At 43.2% G+C, this 22341-nt stretch overlaps 1 protein-coding gene across 2 annotated transcripts; it reads right to left on the reverse strand.

Annotated features, from left to right (window-relative positions):
• Positions 1 to 1770: 1770 nt before the first annotated feature.
• Positions 1771 to 17716, reverse strand: LOC117742715 (protocadherin alpha-C2-like). 2 transcript variants are annotated; one of them, XM_034550306.1, is made up of 4 exons: positions 15186 to 17716; positions 12846 to 12914; positions 9691 to 9776; positions 1771 to 2084 (listed from the first exon to the last, which is right to left on the reverse strand). In XM_034550306.1, the coding sequence occupies exons 1-4, from the start codon at positions 17714 to 17716 to the stop codon at positions 1771 to 1773; spliced, it is 3000 nt and encodes a 999-aa protein (XP_034406197.1). The 2 variants fall into 2 exon arrangements, with proteins under 2 accessions (XP_034406197.1, XP_034406195.1); XM_034550304.1 differs by having other exon boundaries at positions 12846 to 12904; positions 15167 to 17716.
• Positions 17717 to 22341: the final 4625 nt, after the last annotated feature.

A 22341-nucleotide genomic window follows, 5' to 3' on the forward strand; every position in this document is an offset into this window, starting at 1 on the left:
ACCTGTGTTGACCTCTCCAAGGGAAGAGGCAAGGTCAGGGGCCGGTTGCATCAGCTGCACGTAGGTTCCCCGGTTATATCCCAGGCCGCCACTAACCCCCGATTCACGCATTGCTAAAACACAAGCGGTAGCACCACACAAATCTGTTACAACGCAACCTTAAGTAACAACTAAATACTTAAGCAAGCAATAAAGCAGGTGCAAATGATACAAAGTCACACAGTTGCACTCACTAACAGTAAAGCAGGATTTCTTTTTTTTCTTTTTTTTTTTTGTAAACACAGCGTGTTGTTCTTCTTGAGTAATTCCATGCCATTTTGCAACTTAAAGGACTATATCGCTTATTTGGGATGTTTCTGCCCATTTTCTACAAATCACACATCACCATTTTCCAATTTTGTCTCCTTTCAAGCGGAATTCGGTTCAATTACACACAACATACAACGTACAAAATCAACATTTTGAGATTTGGTTGACCTACATAATTCATCACGCCTGTGTTAAACTCAAACACAGTTACGCAATTGTGATATTGCAGTGCAGTTTTCAAGGAAACCTACACTTCAGCTTTAATACCATGTGATAAAAGTGTAACTTTAACAACAATAAGACTGATGGATTTCTTAATGTGAAAACGTCTCGGCAAATTTATTTTTTGAGCTCTCAAGACACGAGGATCTGCTTTGGAAAATATCAGCAGTGACCTAAAGTATCCTTTGTATATTTGTAGAGAATGAACTTAAACATGCATAAACTAGAATTGTCCTTTAATAGTCAAATATGGATTCTATTTACCAATTAAAATTCTTAAGCCAATCTGATCAACTACAAATCCATGTGGGAGACAATGCTTTCACTAACTGGCTAATGTTATCACTAGTTACAGCCGTAGAACTCCCCCCTTGCCACTTATGGTACAGTAACATTTAGTCATTTGCTAATTGCAAATGAACTAGCAGTTATGAAGCCACTTCTTTTTACACTAACCTGGGAACAAACTTGCGCATAGTTGGTGCAACCCAGTCCAGGTCCTCCGCCTCAGCGATGTGCTATGGTACAGTGAAACAGAGCTCTTTATTTGAGTGTGGTCCTTTCTCAGCCACCCCTTTCTCTTAAAAGGTGCTAATGTCATGGTACATATACTGTAGGCTGTTACCTTTTTCATAAATGTTTTTTTTTTTACAAAAGACCACATTTTTCTGAATTTCTACAAGGCCTCCATAATACTGAAGACAAAAGCCTCTGTTTCATTTTATTGAGTTTGGCTTCCACTTAAAGCCAAAAAGGACGGGTGGGCTGCATAAAGACAGAGATGCCAACGCAGGCAGCCTCAGCTGACAATGGTCAGATACAAATAGTACACCTTCTCAGGTGTTTTTGTTTTTCATTATACAAACTGGGGGGAAGGGGGGTCATCAAATTGCAGAAAGGCAAATTGTGTCCAATAAAACCCTCTCTGTTTTAATTTGGTCCAACGTTTAGATGAAGTCTGTCAACTAGGAGCATTTGTTTACCTTTTATAGGCTGGGAAGTTATGGGCCAAATGAGCCAAGAAAGAGAAACATTTGTATTGCAAGTTTGCATGGTGCGGGGGAGCCGGGCCTCGTCTAATGAGGGTTGGGCCACTGTACAATGTCAATGGAAGTATGGTGCAAGGAGGCTCCCTCGGTTCTACAATATGCAATATGCATTTGGCTTTTTGTTTTTTCTGGCTCTGTAATTGAGATGGTAGTTTGTTGGTAGCTCTGTTTTCAAGACACCCATTCTCCTCTAATCATCCCCACCGTCATCCTTTCCTTTATCCTTCTTGTCCTTCTTGTCCTTCTTCTTCTTCTTCTTCTTCTTGGCCTCCTCCTTCTTGCCGAAGCTTATGAAGTCACCCTTGTCGTCCACAGGGCCGGCGTCATGGCGAATAGAAATGATGGCTGGGGATCCGGGGATGATGAAGGCTTCGGGGGGGATCTCTCCGGGCTTCATGGGCTGAGGAGGGCAGTAGCCCTGTCCCGAGGCGCCGTATCTGAAGTGCCAGCTGTTGCTGTCGACTCCAGCGCCCACCGGGGGTGAAAGTTCCCCTCCATCTCCATCTACACAGGTATGACGGAGAGAAATCATGTCAAATACATTCATTCGTTAACGGAACAGTTCGATGTCGAGGGAAGTAGGCAGATTCACTTTCTTGGGGAATTGATCAATGCTTTTTGTACAAATTAAACAAATTATATATAACATGTTAGTTGTCCCGCTAGTTTTTTAAGCTAATCAGATGCTGGCTCCAGATCCATATTTATCATCCACATACAAGGGTGGTATTGATCTTCTCATCAAACTTTCCACAAGAAAGCAAATAAGACTATTTCCTAAAATAATGAACAATCCCTATAAGTATCGATTTCATATTTAACCCAATTTATATTTTGATTGATGGCAGGTGGTAGAAGCAGGACAGTCCTTTCTGACATGGATTGGGATTTTCCAAAGGGTTATCTCCCCAACCCCCCCCCCCCCCCCCCCTCCCCCCCCCCCTTTGCTATTTCCTTACTCGTCATGAATCCTTTGCATAAACAGAACAAGAAGCTTTAGTGGCCAAGTAAATGTGTACACATCCTAATTGTTTCGACAGTGTTTTCTCCTGCCAATAAACACAGATGTTTATGTGTGAAGTGTTTTGGGGATTGATTGAGCAGCATTGTCAGTGTGAGAATGTTTCAGTTTATTGCCAGAGATAGTAACACATTTAGAAATGGAATATCATCTGATAGGAAAGCTTCAAAAAAGGTTTAGAAGTCCCCGTAGTTTTATGTCCTGGGATAAACTCCCACTGCATTCAGAAATACGTGACGGTATTTGACCTCTGTACTTCGTTGCTGGGACAACAAATCTGAACAATACATTTTACTCCAAGAAACATTTGCCTTTTTTTTCAATAACTGTCATGCACGTCATGCTTTGTTCCCTATCCAGACTTTATTATTTGCTCTTTGAGATGTTCATAAAATCTGACATGGAAGGAATAATCAAAATCATGCAAAAGCGTGCAGAGCAATGGAGCGATAGCCACAGGGAGAGGATATTTTCTGGACGGCAACTCAGCCGAGACCGCAGAAGGGAACACTGAAGGGGATGTCTAACTTGGCAGTGTGATTTGTATTTGTATGTGTATGATGGCAGCAGTTTAATCTTTCGCTCATAGGAGGCCAGAGACAGGGATTCAACCTCTAGTGCTCGAGCATGGATGTGCCAGGAAAAAGATAGAGAGAGCAAGTCGGACAAAATATACTGTAAAAGAAATGTCTATTTATAGAAAAATGATTATGTAAAGTACAAATAAGACTTAGCTATTGAGGTCAAAAGGTCAAAGATGCCAGGAAGGGAAGGAAAGAGGATGAGATAAGGGGAGAGAGAGAGAGAGCGAGAGAGAGAGAGGCAGTAAGAAATATGGTGGGCGGGTCTTGCAGACATGGTGCTCTCAGGCCCACACCAGTTCCCTCTGCACTGACCTACTTTCCGTCTGGATTTCATTTAGCTCAAACACAGGCCATTGCAAAGAAATTCTGTTTGATTTTTCTTTGTGGGCTATTTATGACTTTGCTGGAGCGCCAAAATGGTTTCAAACCACCGTCCCATTGGGAAGTACGCTATTTTAAAAATGCACGCTGTCCATGCACACAGTGTACCACTGGGTCCCGGCAAATGAGCTCATCGAGCATGAGAATAAATTACGAGTGGAGACTATAATAAGAGCAGATGTAATGGACACTATTAGCTCGGCTGTTGAACGAAGAGAAAGGGCACCGGACACCTTTTTACAGAGCGCTACTATGTGTTATTCATCTGTGACTCACTTGACAATTGATAATATATTAATTCTGTAAATCATTCAGGTTTGGAATAGAGCAGCCGAGGTCAGATATTGTGTCTCTTCGTCACAAAGCAGCAGCGTACCATTGTGACAGCAACACAGACACACATGAATTATTTGTTTATTATACTTGCAAAAATAGAAGTATTCATTTTTAAATGACATTAAATAATTAGCACGTGAAGGATCTGGATAGTGTGGAGGACATTTTTCACGGGGACTTTTACTTGCGTGTTGTCTTCAATAACAAGACCATCTATAGACAGACAGTTCTGCTCTTTGTAAGCATCACACACTCAATACACTGCTCTTCCTCCCACAGGCTGCATTGCACTCTGTGTCATGATTGAATCTTAATAAACACTCCAAAGACAAATCTTCTTTTCACAATGTTCTTTCTTTCAGCACATTAGGACTCACTCTGTACTATTAAATAGTTTTGCCACCACAATAACACATAAACTATTTCAACTCACGATCGCTGAGGAAAATCCAGATTTAGTTTAGCTTTGTTTTTGTTTTGTTTTGACAATTTTGTCTTATGTTACACCGTTTTTAAACACAAACAAGCCAATTGCTGCTAATTGGCGGACGCAATTTAGATTATTTAATGATTAATCAGTGTCAGATCAGTTTATCTTACCATTAGTTAGTGCTGTAATGCAGTAATGCTGGTCTGTTTCTGAGGATTATGACATTTGATGGTCTGTCGCTCTGTATTTAATCTGGTTATTAAACCCAGGAAGAGGATCTAGCATTTTAAATAATTCCAATTAAATTGCTCTCAATGGTTAGGCAAGGAAGGTGGCTTCTAGTGCGGAGGAGGACAAACATGCTTGAAATAATCTGAAGAGACAGACGGTGAGTTAAAGGAAATGTGTGAAACACTGTGAGGCAGAATGTGGATGATCTTATTGAGCCAGTAATGCAGTGCAAAGCATTGCTGTACACAACGCACCATTTCCTGTTGCCTGATGCTACTATTTACAGGAAGTTGAGTTTGAGAATATTTAATTTAAACAGTCTTGTGGTGATGGATGACCTAACAAGTCATGGACAAAGGTTGTTTTTTTTCTTACATATTTTACATTTCATTAATACAGTTTATTGGGCTGCACGGTGGTGTAGTGGCTAGCACTGTCGCCTCACAGCAAGAGGGCCGCGGGTTCGATTCCTGGTCGGAGCGGTCCTTCTGTGTGGAGTTTGCATGTTCTCCCCGTGGCAGCGTGGGTTCTCTCCGGGCTCTCCGGCTTCCTCCCACAGTCCAAAGACATGCTGCAGGTTAATTGATCTCTAAATTGCCCATAGGTGTGAATGTGAGAGTGAATGGTTGTATGTCCCTACATGTGCCCTTGATGGACTGGCGGCCTGTCCAGGGTGTCCCCTGCCTTCGCCCTATGTCAGCTGGGATAGGCTCCAGCGCCCCCGCGACCCTAATGAGGATAAGCGGTATTGAAAATGGATGGATGGATGGATAATACAGTTTATTGTATGTAATCCTATATTTTAAAACCATAACATGATGTTTAGATGAATCATTTCATACCATTGAAAGTAGCAACCATTGAATAGCGTAGAGATCTGAGTCCGGTGGCAGCCAAAATGTTCCTTTATAATAAAAAGGTTTTTTTGCCTTTGGGAGCATTAATATTTTCAGCAAATTCCATGCCACTATGTATCCGTTAGATTTTGAAGTCTGTGTGCCGAGGTCAGCGAGTGCACACGATGGAAGGAGCTCATCCTTTGGGAAGTATGAATGTGCTCAGTAAATTTCAACTGACAAAGCCAGATGGAGGTGCCAGAGAGAAAAGGTGAGGAGTTCACTGACACATTATGATTAATCCTCTGCGGTAAATTAAAGTCAATTTAAGATTCAATAGAAAATGGTCCTGTTATTTTTGTGTGTGGTTATTGGGTGATCTAACGGTGTTGGCCAGACCCTTACAGGTTACGGCCTACTTATTGCATTGGACAATTCATCAGGGTAGAATGTATTTTTTAAAAGTCAGATATAATTAAACCTACTAGACTGGGAGTACACTATAATTGCACAGCATTACAGTGCTTATGTACACCTGATGGGGCTGAAGCGTTGCATGTCCCCGCACATGACCATCTGAGATAAAATGTCAAGTGGCAGTGTCGCGTCTAATCAAGTGAATATTGTCCCTGCGTCTTGGGACATCCCAGAGCTCTCTGCACTGGCTGTGACAAATCCGAAACCCCGACATTGTTAATTAGAATTTAATCTGATATATTCCTGTGTGTGTGCAGGTCGCGTTGCAGCTCGGAGGAGTCGGTGCAACTACGAAGAGCTTCGCTTCCCCTGTGCTGCCGTTCCTCTAACATGGAGGAATATTTGTAACTTTGCCATTGCTTCATATTAGCCTATATTTCACAGCAAACGGATGATGGTGTAACTGCTGGTAAGCAGGTCAGGACAGCTCCTTATGAGGAGGTTGCCATGACACCTGGTGGAGATATGTGAGCGTTTGAAGCCTCATTTCATCGAAACTGATGTCCTACATTTAAAATAGACTGTGTTACTTCCTGTCTAGTTCCATCTACAATGAATCCCTAAAGCGGTTTGTGGCCCGTGCACAACATCTGACGGTCGTGTAATTATATGCGGTGCATTTTGTGTCTTCTGCACAAGACACCAAAACCAAAACCACTGTTTCCTCCATTATTTCCTCTAAATTACTGCGTGCCCTCTTTTTCTTCCTAATACCTGCCCTTGCAGAGTCCCCCCCCCTCCCCCCCGTCTCTAAATCTTCCATTCAGAGATATGACCGGTTGCCATGGAAACTGCCCTCGCCCACTCCATGCTGATGGAGGGTGCGGCTGCTGCAGCAATCTCTCAGTTAGACAGTGTTGCCAGGCAACAGGTCACATGGCGTTCCCTAGCAACAACAGTACTGCAGGAACCTGCCAATCCTCTTAACCTTTCTCATTCTCCATCCCCCCACACACCTCGCTTTTTTTCGCCATCCCCCTGTACGTCTCCTCTCCTCTTCTTCTCCAAAATTGCTTTTAATGTTAGCAAATCTCTCTTTTTTCATGGCACTCTCTTAGTACTGATAATAGCCTCTCGACCCCTCTGGCATGAGACAAATGTCTCCTCATCTGCGCCACGGGTCACTTAGTAAACACCGGTTTGAGGGTGCCGCATTTAGATGCATCACAGCATATCAGACAACTTCATCATGATGACAATAATTGCAGGAATGAGAAATAGGCACGATAGGCTTGATGCATACTAAAGAGGATCAACCTGCAGCACATGAAGCCAACAAATTTCCATTTTGGAACAATGCACCCCTGTAATGTCTGCAGTATGCTGTGCATTCTGCTTAAAGATAATATATGTGAGCCTTTACTTAACCAGAGAGACAGCTTCTCATCTGCTTTAAAAGACACGCACATTTCTCTGCAGCAAACTGGTACAGAGATACTGGGAACCGGTACAGCACTCTTTTCCACAGAGAGATACACTCACAGACAGCAAGACATATAATGTAACTGACTTGCAGCGTGATTGGCAGTGACGCTACCCTTCACCCTCTAGTCACTACCTATGTTCTAATTCCTGCAGCTAGACAGGAAATCAATAACTGGAAGCTTGGCTGAAGGAAGGAAGGAAGGAAGGAAGGAAGGAAGGAAGGAAGGAAGGAAGGAAGGAAGGAAGGAAGGAAGGAAGGAGGGAGGGTACAGCTCACAATGTTCCAGAGACTTTCGAAATCAGAGTTTCAAAAGTTTCCCAATCAGCCGACAAAAGCTGTTAGTCATGAGCTCCGAGCCAGTGTTTCTGTGAAGCACAGTTAATTTCTGAGGTCAGTTCTATTTACACTTGTGTTGCGCTACATGCCACACATTTTCAATGTTGCCACCCACTCAGAACAACTCATTTCTTATTAAAAAACAGTTTTCTTTTTCAGTCTGCAGCTCTCCATGCTACCAGCTGCTTTCCTGGGAGGATACGGTTGTTTATCTGTGGCTCTGCACAAGGGCCCCAGGCTTTTGGCACCTCGGCTATAAGCTCTGCATGAACATCACACTGGAATTCAAGATCATGTCGATATTCAAAGCACAATTCTGTCAAAGCCCCAGTTTTACCATATCTGAACCAAAATAAAAGCAAGAATTAATTCAACTTCATGAATTCAAGGTATTCAATATAATCTAATTCAATAAACACATTTGAATGTGTAATGGGTAGTTGTAATGGGCATTTAGTTGCGCAGATTTAATTTTTGCGCCTATTTACTTTGTTGCAAAGATGTTGAGATGAATGATCCCACTCTCAAGTCTGTGTGGTGAATGTTAAACTAGAGCCAGGATACGGTGAGCTTAGCTTAGCATAAAGACCAAAAGTAGGAACAACCAGATATAGCCGGGCTGTCAAAAGTTTAAAATAATAAAATCCATTGCCTACAAGCACCTTTAAAGCGATTTGAGATCGAGTAGTTAAAGGTGCTTGCAGGCAGATGCTCTTTTTATTAATTCTAATTATCTCTGGACAGAACACGGCTAGCTGTTTCCCCTGTTCCCAGGCTTTATGCCAAGCTATGCTAACTGTCTCCTGTCTGTTGCTTCATATTGGGCGTATGGACATGAGCGCTGAATCCATCTTCTCATCCAACCATCCCCAAGAAAACTAGCGAGCGCATTCCCAAATTGTCCAACTATTCCGTGGTTATCATAACCAGAATGACTGAGAGACCAATCCATAAAAATTATGTTCTGTCCTAAAAGCTCTGAGTTTGAAATTACCCAAATTGTCACGGCCTTGGGTTTTGTTTAGTTTGTTTTCGGCTTCATTTTTCATTTCCCTGCCTCTTGTTTCCTCTGTTCACTTCACTTCCTGATTGTCTGCCACGCCCCTAATTGAATGCACCTGTGTCTAATCACCTGCACCTCTCCAGTGTGTTTAAACCTTGTTTGTCTCCCGTCTCAGTGTATGTTTGTCTGCTTGGCTTCCCTCTATGCATCCCTTGTACCGTTCCTTCTGAATTGCCTTATCCTGTTTTCTTTGGATTTTTTGTGACTCCTTTTTGGACTTCCCAGCTCCGGTAGTGTTGTTTGTTTTGGACATTAAACTCACCCTCGATCATCCCTCTGTTCCCTCGTGTCTCTCTGCTTTTGGGTCCATCCCCGTTGCCCTTTTTTGCCCCCCTATTCCCGTCGTGACACAAATTACTGTGGTTATAATTAGTATTGTCGGGCAGTAGTACAGAGCACACATCATCTAAAAAACATTCATAGTCAACTTATTCACTTTTGCCAAATATGCTTACAAGGTAGTTCTTAATATGCCCTGGGGAAGTGATAGGTTATGCCCATCCATCTAATATAATAATTATATATTTTCTTCAGTATATACAAGTAGCTTTCACATCCTACTGTTTTAATGAACCCCAGGGTTGATTGTCATCACCTGCCAGCGGTTAGCTTCATCGAATGGGAGTAACACGAGTCACAAGTGCAGCGACAAGGACAAAAACACTTGTTTTTGTCACCCACAACCAGGGTAACAGAGGTTCAAATCCCAGGTGACTACTTGAACATGCCTTAAGACAAATAGCCTGGAGTTGAAGCCTGCATGTTGCATAAAGACATTTCACATCTTCTCCTTATTAATACATTTTAAAGCAAGATCAATGAGACCTTGCTCACCGGCCTTCCGATCGAATGTAGATGTCAAATGGTCAAAGTCAGTTACCTTTTACTTATAAATGCTCTCTTGTCTCCATTGCCCACCCCCCCCCCCAACAAAGCTGACGGTGCTCAGTGCTTTTTCACTCTGTCCTGACTGCTCGACTTCTACTCACCTGCGGCGCTGGACACAGTGGGCCAGTTCTGGACCAGCATCCCCTGGGCTCCTTGCATCACAGAGGACTCCTCCATGTGGACCGAACTAAGAGGCAGAACACATTCAGCAGACTCAGTGAGACACGTCCCATCTAATATTAATTCAGCCTTTGAACCAAACATTGACTCATTATTTAGGGACATTACATCTAGCGGTTATCAGTAGTCTAGATATGTTCAAAACCTCAACGGAAAAGGGAATCGAACAGAAGAAAATGCATAAAATGTAAAAAAAATGTTTTAAAAGTACATGCATTTGACTGCAGAGAGGAAGACATTTCAAAAAGTCAACCTCCAGTAAGTTTAGCATCTTCAGTGTGTTTCAGTAATTTAGTAGCTCCTGAGTAACATTGCACTTTCTCTTGTTAAGAGTTTTGTGTCACTGCTTATTATATCATCCCAATTTCCCTTAATTCAAGCGGACTTTGTTGTGCTGTTACGAGTGCTGTTCTGTTCGGCCTCCTGCAGAGCTGCTTCACAGTGGAAGCTTTCTACTAGCAGATTACTGTTTACATATACAATTGGGATACATAACATATATCATGTATTTAAGTATTTCCAGTTGATCTTGTTCCATTTGAATATTTGAATATTTTTGTGTATAAAAAGTAGGACACTCCTACCACACCAAAATTAAAAAATATATAAAAAATGCACACCACATGGACAACATCTCAGGATGGCAACAAAGTGAAGTTTCAGATGTTTTTTTGATTTTATGTTTTTGTGAAAACCCAATGGGTGTACTTTTTGTTGCTCTACTGTTTAATTCGACTTAGCAGGGGGTGCTGCAGCACACTAAGAGATGGCAGCATAGAAACTATTGCTTCTACTTTAACTGTTAAGGTTAACTGACTACGTCTACATGCAAACTGATATTCCACTGTTATTCAGAATATGACAATATGCTGAATAACTTGTAAGCTTTGGAGTCTGTTCTCATGCATAGTCGTGAAAAGAATAGCTTGAAGAACACAGCTTTGCCTCATGGAGATGTTTTAGTTTAATCAGACTAATGCAAAGGGGAATATTCAATATGCAATATTCATTCTCAGTAGCTATGTCAACATTATTGTTAGGAATATTGGACCTCATTTAAGAAAATGTCCGTATTATTCTCTTAACCATCTTTTGCTTTTCTTTTTCTTTAGTGGGCTTGTATGATTGTGCCACATCTGATCCAGCAAATGCTCCTAACTTTAGATGATCTGTGTAAATGAGCACGCATTCATGATAGTTGTAAAATAGCAAAATCAACGCCCCAATAACTCCATATAAGGCTATGCGTCCTGCCCGATAGGACCTAGCTTCATATTTAAAAGACAGATGTAAGAAGGGTATACATCTTCTCATCTGGCTCCCGGCAAGAGAAGGAATTAGCCTATTTTCCTCAATCACTGACTATTCCTTGAAAATAATAATGCTGTAATAATCACACAAAGCCTGCATGAGTGCAGTTTTCCAGCCTGCGAAATATTCCCCCCCCCCCCCCCCCCCCCCCCCCCCCCATACATTTATAATGAAGTTGGAGCTTATACTGTATAGGAGGACTTACCCTGACTGGGGCCTCTGCAATGCAGCACAGCCAGCATCTACCTCAGACTGCAAAACACTGATGTGTTATGTTGAAGAGGGATTTGGCATGAATATCAAATGGCCATGTACACTCTGAGGCGTGTGGGTTTCAATCTTTTCCATAAGCAAAGGTGTCGGTCTAACGACACAGATACTGGAGTTTTCTACACTGATTGAGTGCACTAGGAATGTGGGTCAGTAAAGTTGCTGCTAGACGCTGTGTGCAGTGTGATAGATTACAGCTTGCGCATGTTGGGGTTAGGCGTCGATATGAGCATCTCGGTGTTACGGGCACTGCCTGTTTGGAGATGGCAGCGGCAAATTGCAATGATGATTTATGTTAATCCATGTCATGTTACAGTGACTTGATGACATGATGCACATTATGATACCCTCCACGCCATAGAAATTAACACTAATATCCAATTAAATCAAACGTGCACAGAGCGGAAGAGTGCCCAACTGAGCATTGTTGGCATAAAATTATGAAAATTCAGACATGTGGAGGTAAAACTCATTAGTCCCTGACGTTCCAGCTGTCCCCATGTTAAATGAGCAAAAAACACTTCATTATGTATTTCAATACAACTTTTGTGACAGACGTAGAAGCAAAAAAGCTACCGTTTTATTCCAATTGTCAGATCCTCTAAGTTTCAGTATTCTCTGATGTGCAGGAGGTACCGAATGAGAATGAGATCTGGAAATCATTCTGTAATTAGGATTTGGTCAAGCAATAAGGCGTATGAATCCATATCTGAAAAAAAACCCAGCACGCACGCCACTGAATTAACAAGTAGGACTCGAGTCCAAAATGTCCTCTGCTGTCCGGACTCATTCATAAAAATATAGCGATGTGCGCAGAAAGGCACACATGTGTGGGGCAGTTGCGTATGCAGACACTGATGCATGTGTGCATCTGATAATCTGAGAAAGGTCATAGTCAGCTAATTTGTCCTTCATGCTTCCTGCTTAAAGACTGTAACTGGGGGGAAGCGACGCTCAGAATGTAGATGACCTATATAGTATTACACTGCAGAGGAGGAGTGCTAGGCATCCACTGATGGGAGCTGTGGATTGCCTCTCCCAAAGGAAGAGGATGGAGGTTAAGGTTCAAACTGATGCTGAGGGGCGACTAATCGTCCATTTCTGGTCATGGCACACACTGATCTGCAGCATTCGGTTATTTGTTATCATTTTTTATAGGGCCAGTAATGATATCATTTTGAGGATGCCGGTATCTGTAAGACATCTGATGCGTCATTGCTCAGAGATCTGATGTGAGGTCCTGGGACAGGGATGTCGTATGTGTACAGATTTTAAAGCCCTCTGAGGCAAATGTGTAATTTGTGATTTTGGGCTACACAAAATAAACTGAATTTAATTTAATTAGATCCCATAGATCGCAGCTGTGGTAAAGAGCCTTATGAAGGGGCACTGTAGTGGTAGCAGAGACTGGGTGTAGACAGTGTGAGTCGGATGAAAAGGTGTTTTTTCGAGATGATCACAAGTTGCAAAAGAGTTAAGGAGGGAAAGTGCTTACCTCTGCATCCCTGCCCTCAAAGATGCAGAATATCGCCAGTCAGCATTCGGGGCTTTCGGCTGAACGAGCAAGAGGTAGAGGTAGAGAGAGAGAGGAGACAGAGGAGAGAGAAAGAGAGAGGGAGGAGGGAAGAGAGACAGCGAAGGAGTTTAGTTTGATCATATACAGGGCTGGGCCATGGCCTCATCAATTAATCATACTCATTCCAGATCCGGACGTGATAGGAACACTGCAGTTGTGTCCCCCAATGCAAGAGCACACGCACACACACATACATATTGATATCCACACTGACACAGAAGGGCTTTAAAAAGAGCAGTGACTGAGAGCCATATTGACAAGTTTTAGGCAGTCTCTCACTCCATAGCTCTATGAAGGCGAGAGCTGGGGGAGTTATGCCCTTTCCCTGAGTGCCGGGGTGTTTGAACAGACCGATGTGTACATGTTTGTGTGGAACTGGGAGTATCTGTCTGCTCCTGATGAACCGAGCTGAGTGCTTGCAACTCCCAGCAGACCTCCGGTAAATTATTGCCTTTGAAAACCAATAAGCCAGAGCCATCATCGCCAGGGCAACCGCATCCTATTGGTCCGGTCTGTACTAGCCCAGAGTGATGGGCGGTTGTATACAAATGTGGTATCGCAAATGTGTAGGATTTAGTGCAATGTGTTGAACAAAATTGTCAATATTATTTTACGAATGGTCACTATGTTCTTGTACAAGCTGATTTCATCTTATTCCATCTTCCTTTCTTTAGAGATTTACTTAATCCTGATGAATATTTTGTGGCCTATGTGAATGACGATGGCCTAATTTTGCCTTGAAATTCAAAGAACAATATAAGTCTGGTAAGGGGGCAACACAGGGTTAATGAGCTAATCTTTCATGGCCATATTATGCCTGATTATGCCTACTCCTTACCTTCCTCATTACTAGGTACTGCGCACATTGACTGGATACAATGATTATGAATATTAAATGATGATAAAGTCTTTCAGCCTTGGACCTGAAGAACACTCCATAAGAAAAGCTTTGTTTAAGACATAAAACTGCTCAGGCAGTAGCAGGTGTCCTACTTAAAGATGGAACATTATGTATCCCAGTTCCATTCAGAGAGAAGTGTCTTCTGCTGGGAGGCCAAGCCTCTTTGAGTAAATCTAATTTGCAGGGCTGAGGAACACCGGCTGGTTAATATGATTTACACCGCTACACTTGTCTTGGTAAGAGATTTCCGTATCACTAATGTTCTGGTGGATGTCACTGTGATCATGTAGATGCTGCACCCGGAGATGAACTCATAACCTTTTAACATTTAAATGAGATTAAAATGACATTAATTCAATATTTGAACCACTAATCTCTCTAACCTCAGCGGCATAAAGCAGAACATTTCTATTCAAAATCAAAGGCAAACCTGTGTTACTTAAATATGCAACTAATAGACTTGAACACGTCAACATTTATGGGCTACACGATTGGTGAATGCTGGGAATGCAGGACTTCTTGACTGGGACCGTGTCAATTAAAACAGCAAACAGTCATATTTTTTTAAATGGTACCTCTCTTTAAATAGTATTTTAGTTGTGACTGTATCGCTGTATGTGTAGGTATGGCCTCGCAGGTAGAGAGGCATTCACCGTTTCACTCATAAATAGAGAAAATTGCACCACTGAAGTAATGCAGCCTTTAAGCTCAAGAAATAAAAATAGCAGAAGGTAAATGCATCTCCTCCATAGTCAGAGACGACAACAACAACAACAACTAGTCCTGCAGGGCCTTTGATCGCGTCAATTAACCCCAACAAATCCAGTGTACACACAAACACACACACACACAGTCAAACCCACTTGCACAGAGGATGAGCCAGTAGCGAAGACTATACGTGACCTGTTCTTAGAGTAGATGTGATGACAGCCTCGAACTATAACACAAATCTCTGAATCATCAGAAATAGCACAGGACCCTGAAAAGCATCAGGCCTGACACTAATGCGGTGCGAGTGCTGGTGCGGGCTGAGCGACAGCACAGGACGAGTGGGGACTGAACAAAGAGAAGGAGGCTTGCAAAGATTCGATTCATTGCAGGAGGCGATGAAACTGGGCACGCAGGAATATCGTCACCCTGCAGAAACACAACAACACTGACAAGAACTACGACATGCATGCTATTCCGTCACCGTAATGAAAAGTCATGTTACGTTTGTACTTGTCTTACATCGTTTGGAGCTAAATAAAATGTGATTTTAAGCCTCTAATTTGTAAACATGAGTATTCATCACCTTCCACACAGAAGTAAGCGTAAAAAAAGAAGAAGAATGACACACCTCTGGGCAGAGTTGCATCGAGGCATCGGGCATGCTCAGTCTGCGTACAAATCCACTTCCACTCGTGAAGAAGCGGTCAGCGCCGCTGCCCCAGGTGCCACTGATGGGACGCCCCGTGTTGTAGAACATGAACGTGTCACTGCCAGAGGTGGCTGTCAGGCAGGTCTTGTAGCAGTACGTCTTTGTTAGGGAGCCATTCCCACGCACTTCGATGTAGTGAGGCTCCACTTTAAGGTCCCTCCGGAGCATCACATTGTTATTAGGCTGGGCCCCAGGTGCGCCGCCGCCGCCTCCGCCTCCACCGCCGGCACTCACGCTGCTGCTCCCGCCGTCTGGAGGGGGCTTCTGCGACACGCAGCACGGGGAGCAGGACCCAGGTTGGGTGCAGTAGGCATGGCAACGGACGATGGCCAGCACCACCACGGTGACCAGGAAAACGAAGGTGGTGGCGCTCAAAGCCACGATCAGGTAGAGGGTCACGTTGGAGAAGAGCAGCGTGCTGTGAGGTCGGATGATCCTCTTGGGGTCAGGAGCTACTTTGGGTGGCACCTCCATGACAGCAACGTTGATGGTGGCGGTGGAGGAGAGACTTGGCTGCCCATGGTCCTTCACTAAAACGGTGAGAGCAAAAGAGGTGGAGTTGTCCTCCAGGATCCTCCGAGTGGTCCTGATCTCGCCGGTGTGCTCGTGCACCTTGAACAAGTCCAGGTCAGTGGCCGTCTCCAGCATGTACACCAGCCAGGCATTCGGACCAGCGTCTGCATCGTAAGCCACAACTTTGGTCACCATGGCGCCGGGCTCGGCGTTCTTCTGTACCGTTTCCAAGGAGCGCGTGCCGTTGCCAGGAGGGTTGACTATCAGTGGTGCGTGGTCATTCTGATCCATTATGTAGATGTAGACAGTGGCAACGCGGCTGAGTGGAGGAATGCCCCCATCTTGGGCTTTGACCTGGAAGTGAAACTCTCTCAGTGACTCATAGTCGAAGGCTCGCAGGGCATAAGCCTCCCCGGTGTCGGCCTTCACGGACACATATGAGGTGACAGGGATGCCATGGTTGTTGTCGTTGAGCACTGTGTAGGTGATGCGCGCATTCTCTTTGATATCTGCATCTTGAGCTTTCACAGTACACAAAGAGGCGCCATGGGCATTGTTCTCAGTCACATAAACGGTATACGAAGTCTGTTCAAACCGCGGCGGGTTGTCATTAACATCAGCCACGTCCACCTGTATGGTCTTCTGGGAGGAAAGGGGAGGGTTTCCTCTGTCGGTGGCACTCAGAGTGACGTTGTAGGCATTGGTGGTCTCGCGGTCCAGGAAGGCTGAGGTAACCAGAGTGTAGTAGTTTCTGAATGACTTGATCTTGAAAGGAAGGCCTGCTGGGATCTCCAAGCTCACCTGCTTGTTCGCGCCCGAGTCTCGATCAGTGACGCTAATGAGAGCCACTACTGTGTCTGCGCGGGCATCCTCCCTCACGGGGCTGGACAGGGATGAGAGCACTATCTGAGGGACGTTGTCGTTCACGTCCACCACCTCCACCACTACCTTGCAGTGTGCCGCCACGGCCCCGGGGCCCTTGTCCATCGCCTGAATGTACATCTCATAGGAAGTGGTCTCCTCATAATCGACGTTGCTCCTCACTCTTATTTCTCCTGTGTTGGTGTCCATGCTGAACATCTGCCTCACTCTCTCGGGAGTGTAGCTGCTGAACGAGTAATACACCTCTCCATTTGTGCCCTCATCCAGATCAGTCGCGTTCAGTTTTATCACCAGGGTGTCTTTGGGAGAATTTTCCAACAGCTTCACCTTGTACACTGAGCTGTCGAACACGGGGACATTGTCATTAGAGTCCAGCACCCGGATATTGATTTTGGCCGTGCCCGTTTTCTCCGGTGAGCCACCATCCACAGCACTTAGAATTAATTGGTGGTAAGGCGTCTGTTCACGATCAACGGGCTTTTTGAGCACAAGCTCGATGTGCTTAGTGTTTAGGGAGGGTTTGTTAGATACCAGCGCGAAATGGTCGTTTGTGCTGAGCTGATACATACGAACCGAATTGGACCCGATGTCTGGGTCCTGAGCATTTTCAATTGGGTAACGAGACCCCGGTAAAGCCGATTCCGTGATTTCCACTTGGTACTCTTCACTGGGGAACTGCGGCGCATTGTCATTGGCGTCCACAATCTCCACCTCGACATGGTGCACCTCGCTGGGGTTTTCGACCATCAACTCCAGATTGATGAGGCAGGTGTTGGATAAATCGCACATTGCCTCTCTGTCGATCCTCTCATTGACAAGTAGCTTCCCATTTTTGGGGTTGACAATCACGTAGCGTTTGCCGCTGTTCGAGGTTACCTTAATTTTTCGAGTGGCGAGCTTTCGAATATCCAGCCCCAAGTCATGCGCCAGATCGCCGACCAGTGCCCCGTTTTCTAGTTCTTCCGAAATCGAATATCGCAATTGTCCAAAAGAAAGGCCACAAAATAAGGAAATTATCACAAAATAAAAAGGCACAGTATTCCCTATCCACTTGCATATCCCCGACACAGCCATTGCAAGCTCACAGGATCCGCAGACGGATTAAACGCAGCCTTGCGCCTTTTTAGCTTGCAGTATCTTGCGTCCCAGCACCTCATTAAGGTGGGCTAATTGGTCTCCCGGTAAATGACACGCACGCGGCTCTTCCATAGTGTTACCCGGCTGAGGTGAATCCTCTCCAGCGCACCCATATTCCCTTTGTCCGCGATGCACTTTTTTTTGTCTCCAATGCGCGCTGCTGACTGGTGTGTTTCCCTGCGGCTGGAGCTGTGAGATCCATCAAGACTGTTGAAACGTGCCCAAATAAAACCGGAAAAGATATGTTTCTTTTCAAAATAAGAGCATTTAAACTGGCACTCTTTTCTTTTTTTTCTTCATTTTTCATTTAATTTAATTGTTTTTCTCTCAATCGGCTTTATTAGAGTGAAGATGAGGAAAATCGAGTCCTGGAAGCCCATAACTGGAAAGCCCTTTCGTTGTTTTTAGTTAGGTGGTGTAATAAAGGTATGGGGGGGGGGGCAGCTTGTTTCATCATATCCCATCTCATAGTTTCTTGAAATATTTTTCCATAATGCATTACGACCAAACACTTATACTTTTACTGCATCTAGTTGAGTTTGTGTTGCCATACAGACCATGTGCCACAACTCCATGTGTCTGAAAGATCAGCATAAGTATGCCTGTTCATTTATGTGGGATTTATTCTGAAATCTGAAAACGGAAATTATGTAAGTGAATGTCGCTGACTTGACCCTCGAGGAGCGGCATAGCACCCGAGCGCGCTCTCAGACTCCAGCTCTCCCCCTCTCCACGGTGGCGCAGCCCCCTTCTTCCTTCCACACCCATTTCTCTCCCCTCATGCCTCCATTGCGATGTTGGTGTCGGATCTGGGAGCTGATAGACGACCAGCACATCGAAGCACCTCCAGAATGAAGAATGGCAGCCACACATAACAGTCATATGAATGTATAGGCTGGGTCTTCACCGACACCAGTCATTCATTATATATGAATCGCTGTTCAGCATATGGCTGAATTAAAAAATCTCTGGGGGAAAAAGGAACATTATAACCCGAAAATGTCGCTAAACTATTTAATTTACCGGTGTTAAATTAGTCTGGAATCACTGTTGATCATATAGGCGAAGTCAGTGCTAACCTACAGAATATTCAACAGCACCACCGTCCCCCAAAATGGTAGATATGCAGCGCAGCATCGTGGTCGCACACATGGACTCATGCGTGGGGACTGGCTTATGTTTGTCTTCCTTTGTCTGTCCTGGAGTCGCGAGTGACGGTTAATTTAGCCGGTAGCGATTCTGCAGCCCAGCCTCATACCGCATGGCGAGCATTTGGGCAAGGCGCAGAAGAAAGCCAGCATTGCACTGACAATCACAACCTTCCCTCCACAAGGATCACTGTCAGCAGACCTCAGACTGTCAGATCACATAATCCTATTTGATGCCCGTGGTGGTCCCCATAAAGCAGAGGTCTCATTTCCTATATGGAATATATCCCGAAGAGAAACATAGGGTTATACATATAGTAATCAGCATGATATACAACTATATATATATATATATATATATATACAATTAATCAGCATGATGTAGGACTGCAGGCTGCTAGTTCAGGAACCCCCAGCCTAATTACAAGAGTTATCTGTTTAACACTTCATTTATATTTTCACTCTTCAAGAAATGCAACAAATCCCCGTTTTTTTTCTTCTTCTCAATAATTCCGTTAACTGCATTTCTAGGAATTTACTTTCCAACACATGTTGGTGGTCAAACCTCAAAAGGTCACATGACTAAATACGGGTATACACAAGCAAGTGTCCACATTGATGTTGTTCCAGAGTTAGCATGTTCTCCCAGGTGAACTTAAGATTTTAAATTGCCTTTGGGTGCAAATGTCAGCGTGTAATTGACAATTGCAATTATACTGAGTGCGCAACTGTTCCTTTAGTTTTTTCCTTCCAGTGTAAGAGGCATCTTAGTGTTGTTGAAGTTGTTGCATATGAACATTGGTGTTGCTTAAACATAAATGGGAATCGTTTAGATAGAGCACAAATGCAAAAATCTGCACTGTTGTTCTCCAGGGTGCCATTTTATAAATGTCATGTTTACCCTGTGGAGAGATTGTAGAAACCACTCAATACAAAATAGTTCTGAGGCAATACACAGTATATACACATATATATATATATATATATATATATATATATATATATATATATATATATATATATATATATATATATATATATATATGTATATACTGTGTATTGCCCATCCATCCATCCATTTTCAATACCGCTTATCCTCATTAGGGTCGCGGGGGCGCTGGAGCCTATCCCAGCTGACATAGGGCGAAGGCAGGGGACACCCTGGACAGGCCGCCAGTCCATCAAGGGCAAATATATGTCGTATATATATATATATATATATATATATATATATATACTGCTAAAGTGTTAATGAGAGTTAAGTTCTCAAAGATGGTGTCATCCACAAGGGTCCAAGTGCACACAAACCAGGAATGAGCTGCATCCACCTAAGAACGACTTCAGCACCATGGACAGTTCCTCCGGCTCCGGCTGGCTGAGCTGGCAGAATGAAGGCATGACGTAGCCACATCAAACCACTTTGCATCTGGATGAACCTAAGCACAGTGGTATGATCACTGGCTAAATATACATTTGACCTGGTTTGGATCTTTGAATGTAAAAAAGTAATCCAATTAAACTCATGCTCTAATTAACATGGATCTAGTGAATCTGTAGCATTGGCCTACTCTACAATGAATTAAGATCATTTGTTATTTAATAATACATTTTAATAATACATTTTATTTGTGTAGCGCCTTAAAAGGTACTCAAGGCACTTTACATGGTAAAGATAAACAATAGAAGCAACAGCAAAACAACAAAGATGACGAGAAACAAAATAAAACTAGTATGGCTAAATGCAGATTTATAAATGGGTTTTAATTGCTGTTTTGAAAGTGGCGAGTGGCGGAGAATGTCTGATGTCTTATTTACTTATGTCAAAGCCAGTGGTTATGGCCATTTTCGTCACAGTCCCTTTTTACTTATTAAAATGTAATTTATATCGCTGTTAGATGCTCTCATGTTAATGCAGTTATGCATGCACACAACAAGCATGTGACTGGAGCTCCCACAAAGAGGTGTAAAGGAAATCCATACGCTTACACTGTCTATGACACCTAGAATGCAGTATAATTATAATGGTGAATGGTATAATGAACTTATACTTGTATATCACTTTTCTAGTCTTCCAGTCACTCAAAGCGCTTTTACACTACATGTCTTTCAAATATTAACAGCCATTCATACACTCAGGGCAAGGTGCGACCTGCCCATCAGAACTTACTAACATTCACAGTATTCACTGTATGAATGTGTATGAGTGTTAGTTAGTTCTGAGCCGGGGATCAATCAGCCGATTCTGTGATTGAAGGACGACCCCGGTCCTCCACTGAGCCACAGTAGCTGTTTTATTTTCATTGTATAGTTGTAGTTAAAATCACTCATACATATTCATAATGCTTCATAACAACAATCATAACATATTAAAAAAACATTTTATAAGTCAATTGTCCTAATATTTCATAATTGCTCATCACTCACTGACTTTGTCATTCATTGCTAGAAATATTTGTTTTAAACATCATTCATTCTATGGAAGAACAACACACACCATTGGAAAACATTGTCACATATATTTTCAAATATGACATAAAGCAAACAGTACTGAACAATACATCAAGATGTGTCAATGCATTGGAATGGCCAGCTCTACTTCAGTCTTTACCATTAAATACACCCGGGTTGCTTCATAAGAGTTTTTGGAAAATATCTGTTTGTGCATTATATTTATCTCCAAAGCAGGGAATGTGATGGAAACAGTGAAGGAGTAAGTGAGTCATACAAAATGAGACTAAACAGGGATTGCTAGGTCAGTAACCACGGCTCTCTTGTGTAAAATTGTGGGATAGAGCCTTGAGATAACAATGATCGGGCAGTGACTTAATTAGCTGCTATCGCTTCATATAAAAAAAAGAGAAGGAAACTGGAAGGATACCACTGAATATGGGACTCGTATCCTTTTAGCTCGGTGGCGAGGAACAGCAACCGTAAACTGTGTCTTCGTATGAGCAACAACACTGCAAAAGATTAAGGATCATTACCATTTCACTGTGAGGGGGGAGCTATAGTATTTTGGCTGAAGTGAAGGGAGTCTGGGAAATCCGTCCAAAACAGACGAGCAAAGTCGGTCACAACAGCTGGCAGGGGAAGGCTGTCCTGATCGCCTTGGGCAGAAAATCACTGGGTGAATGAATCTAGTGGAGGGCCACAAATGCTGCTTTAAAAAGTCAGCTGGACCACCATTAGATACCAAAACAATTGGTTTTATTCAATATGTTCACCAAAAACACATCTATTAATCCATGCAAATAAATTTAAAAAAGCAAAGAAGATATCTATAATATCTATGAACAGGATTTGCATTGACACAATAGGCATTCCCATTCAAATATGCAGTGCTGATTGTTCACCTGCCTCGTTATAGAAACCATTTTGGATTTGTTGCATAAGATGAAATTGGGTTTCCATAGC

This window comes from Cyclopterus lumpus, chromosome 14 (genome assembly GCF_009769545.1).
Source record: "Cyclopterus lumpus isolate fCycLum1 chromosome 14, fCycLum1.pri, whole genome shotgun sequence".
NCBI classification, from domain to species: Eukaryota; Metazoa; Chordata; class Actinopteri; order Perciformes; family Cyclopteridae; genus Cyclopterus; species Cyclopterus lumpus.

Excerpts from the sequence above, each read along its gene's own strand:
- LOC117742715 (XM_034550304.1), bottom strand. The coding sequence starts at position 17,716 with ATGGCTGTGTCGGGGATATGCAAGTGGATAGGGAATACTGTGCCTTTT. Across the intron at positions 12,905-15,166 it reads CGATGCAACTCTGCCCAGAG|CCGAAAGCCCCGAATGCTGA; the intron begins GTGTGTCATTCT and ends TTGCTCGTTCAG. Across the intron at positions 2,085-9,690 it reads CACTGTGTCCAGCGCCGCAG|ATGGAGATGGAGGGGAACTT; the intron begins GTGAGTAGAAGT and ends ATACCTGTGTAG.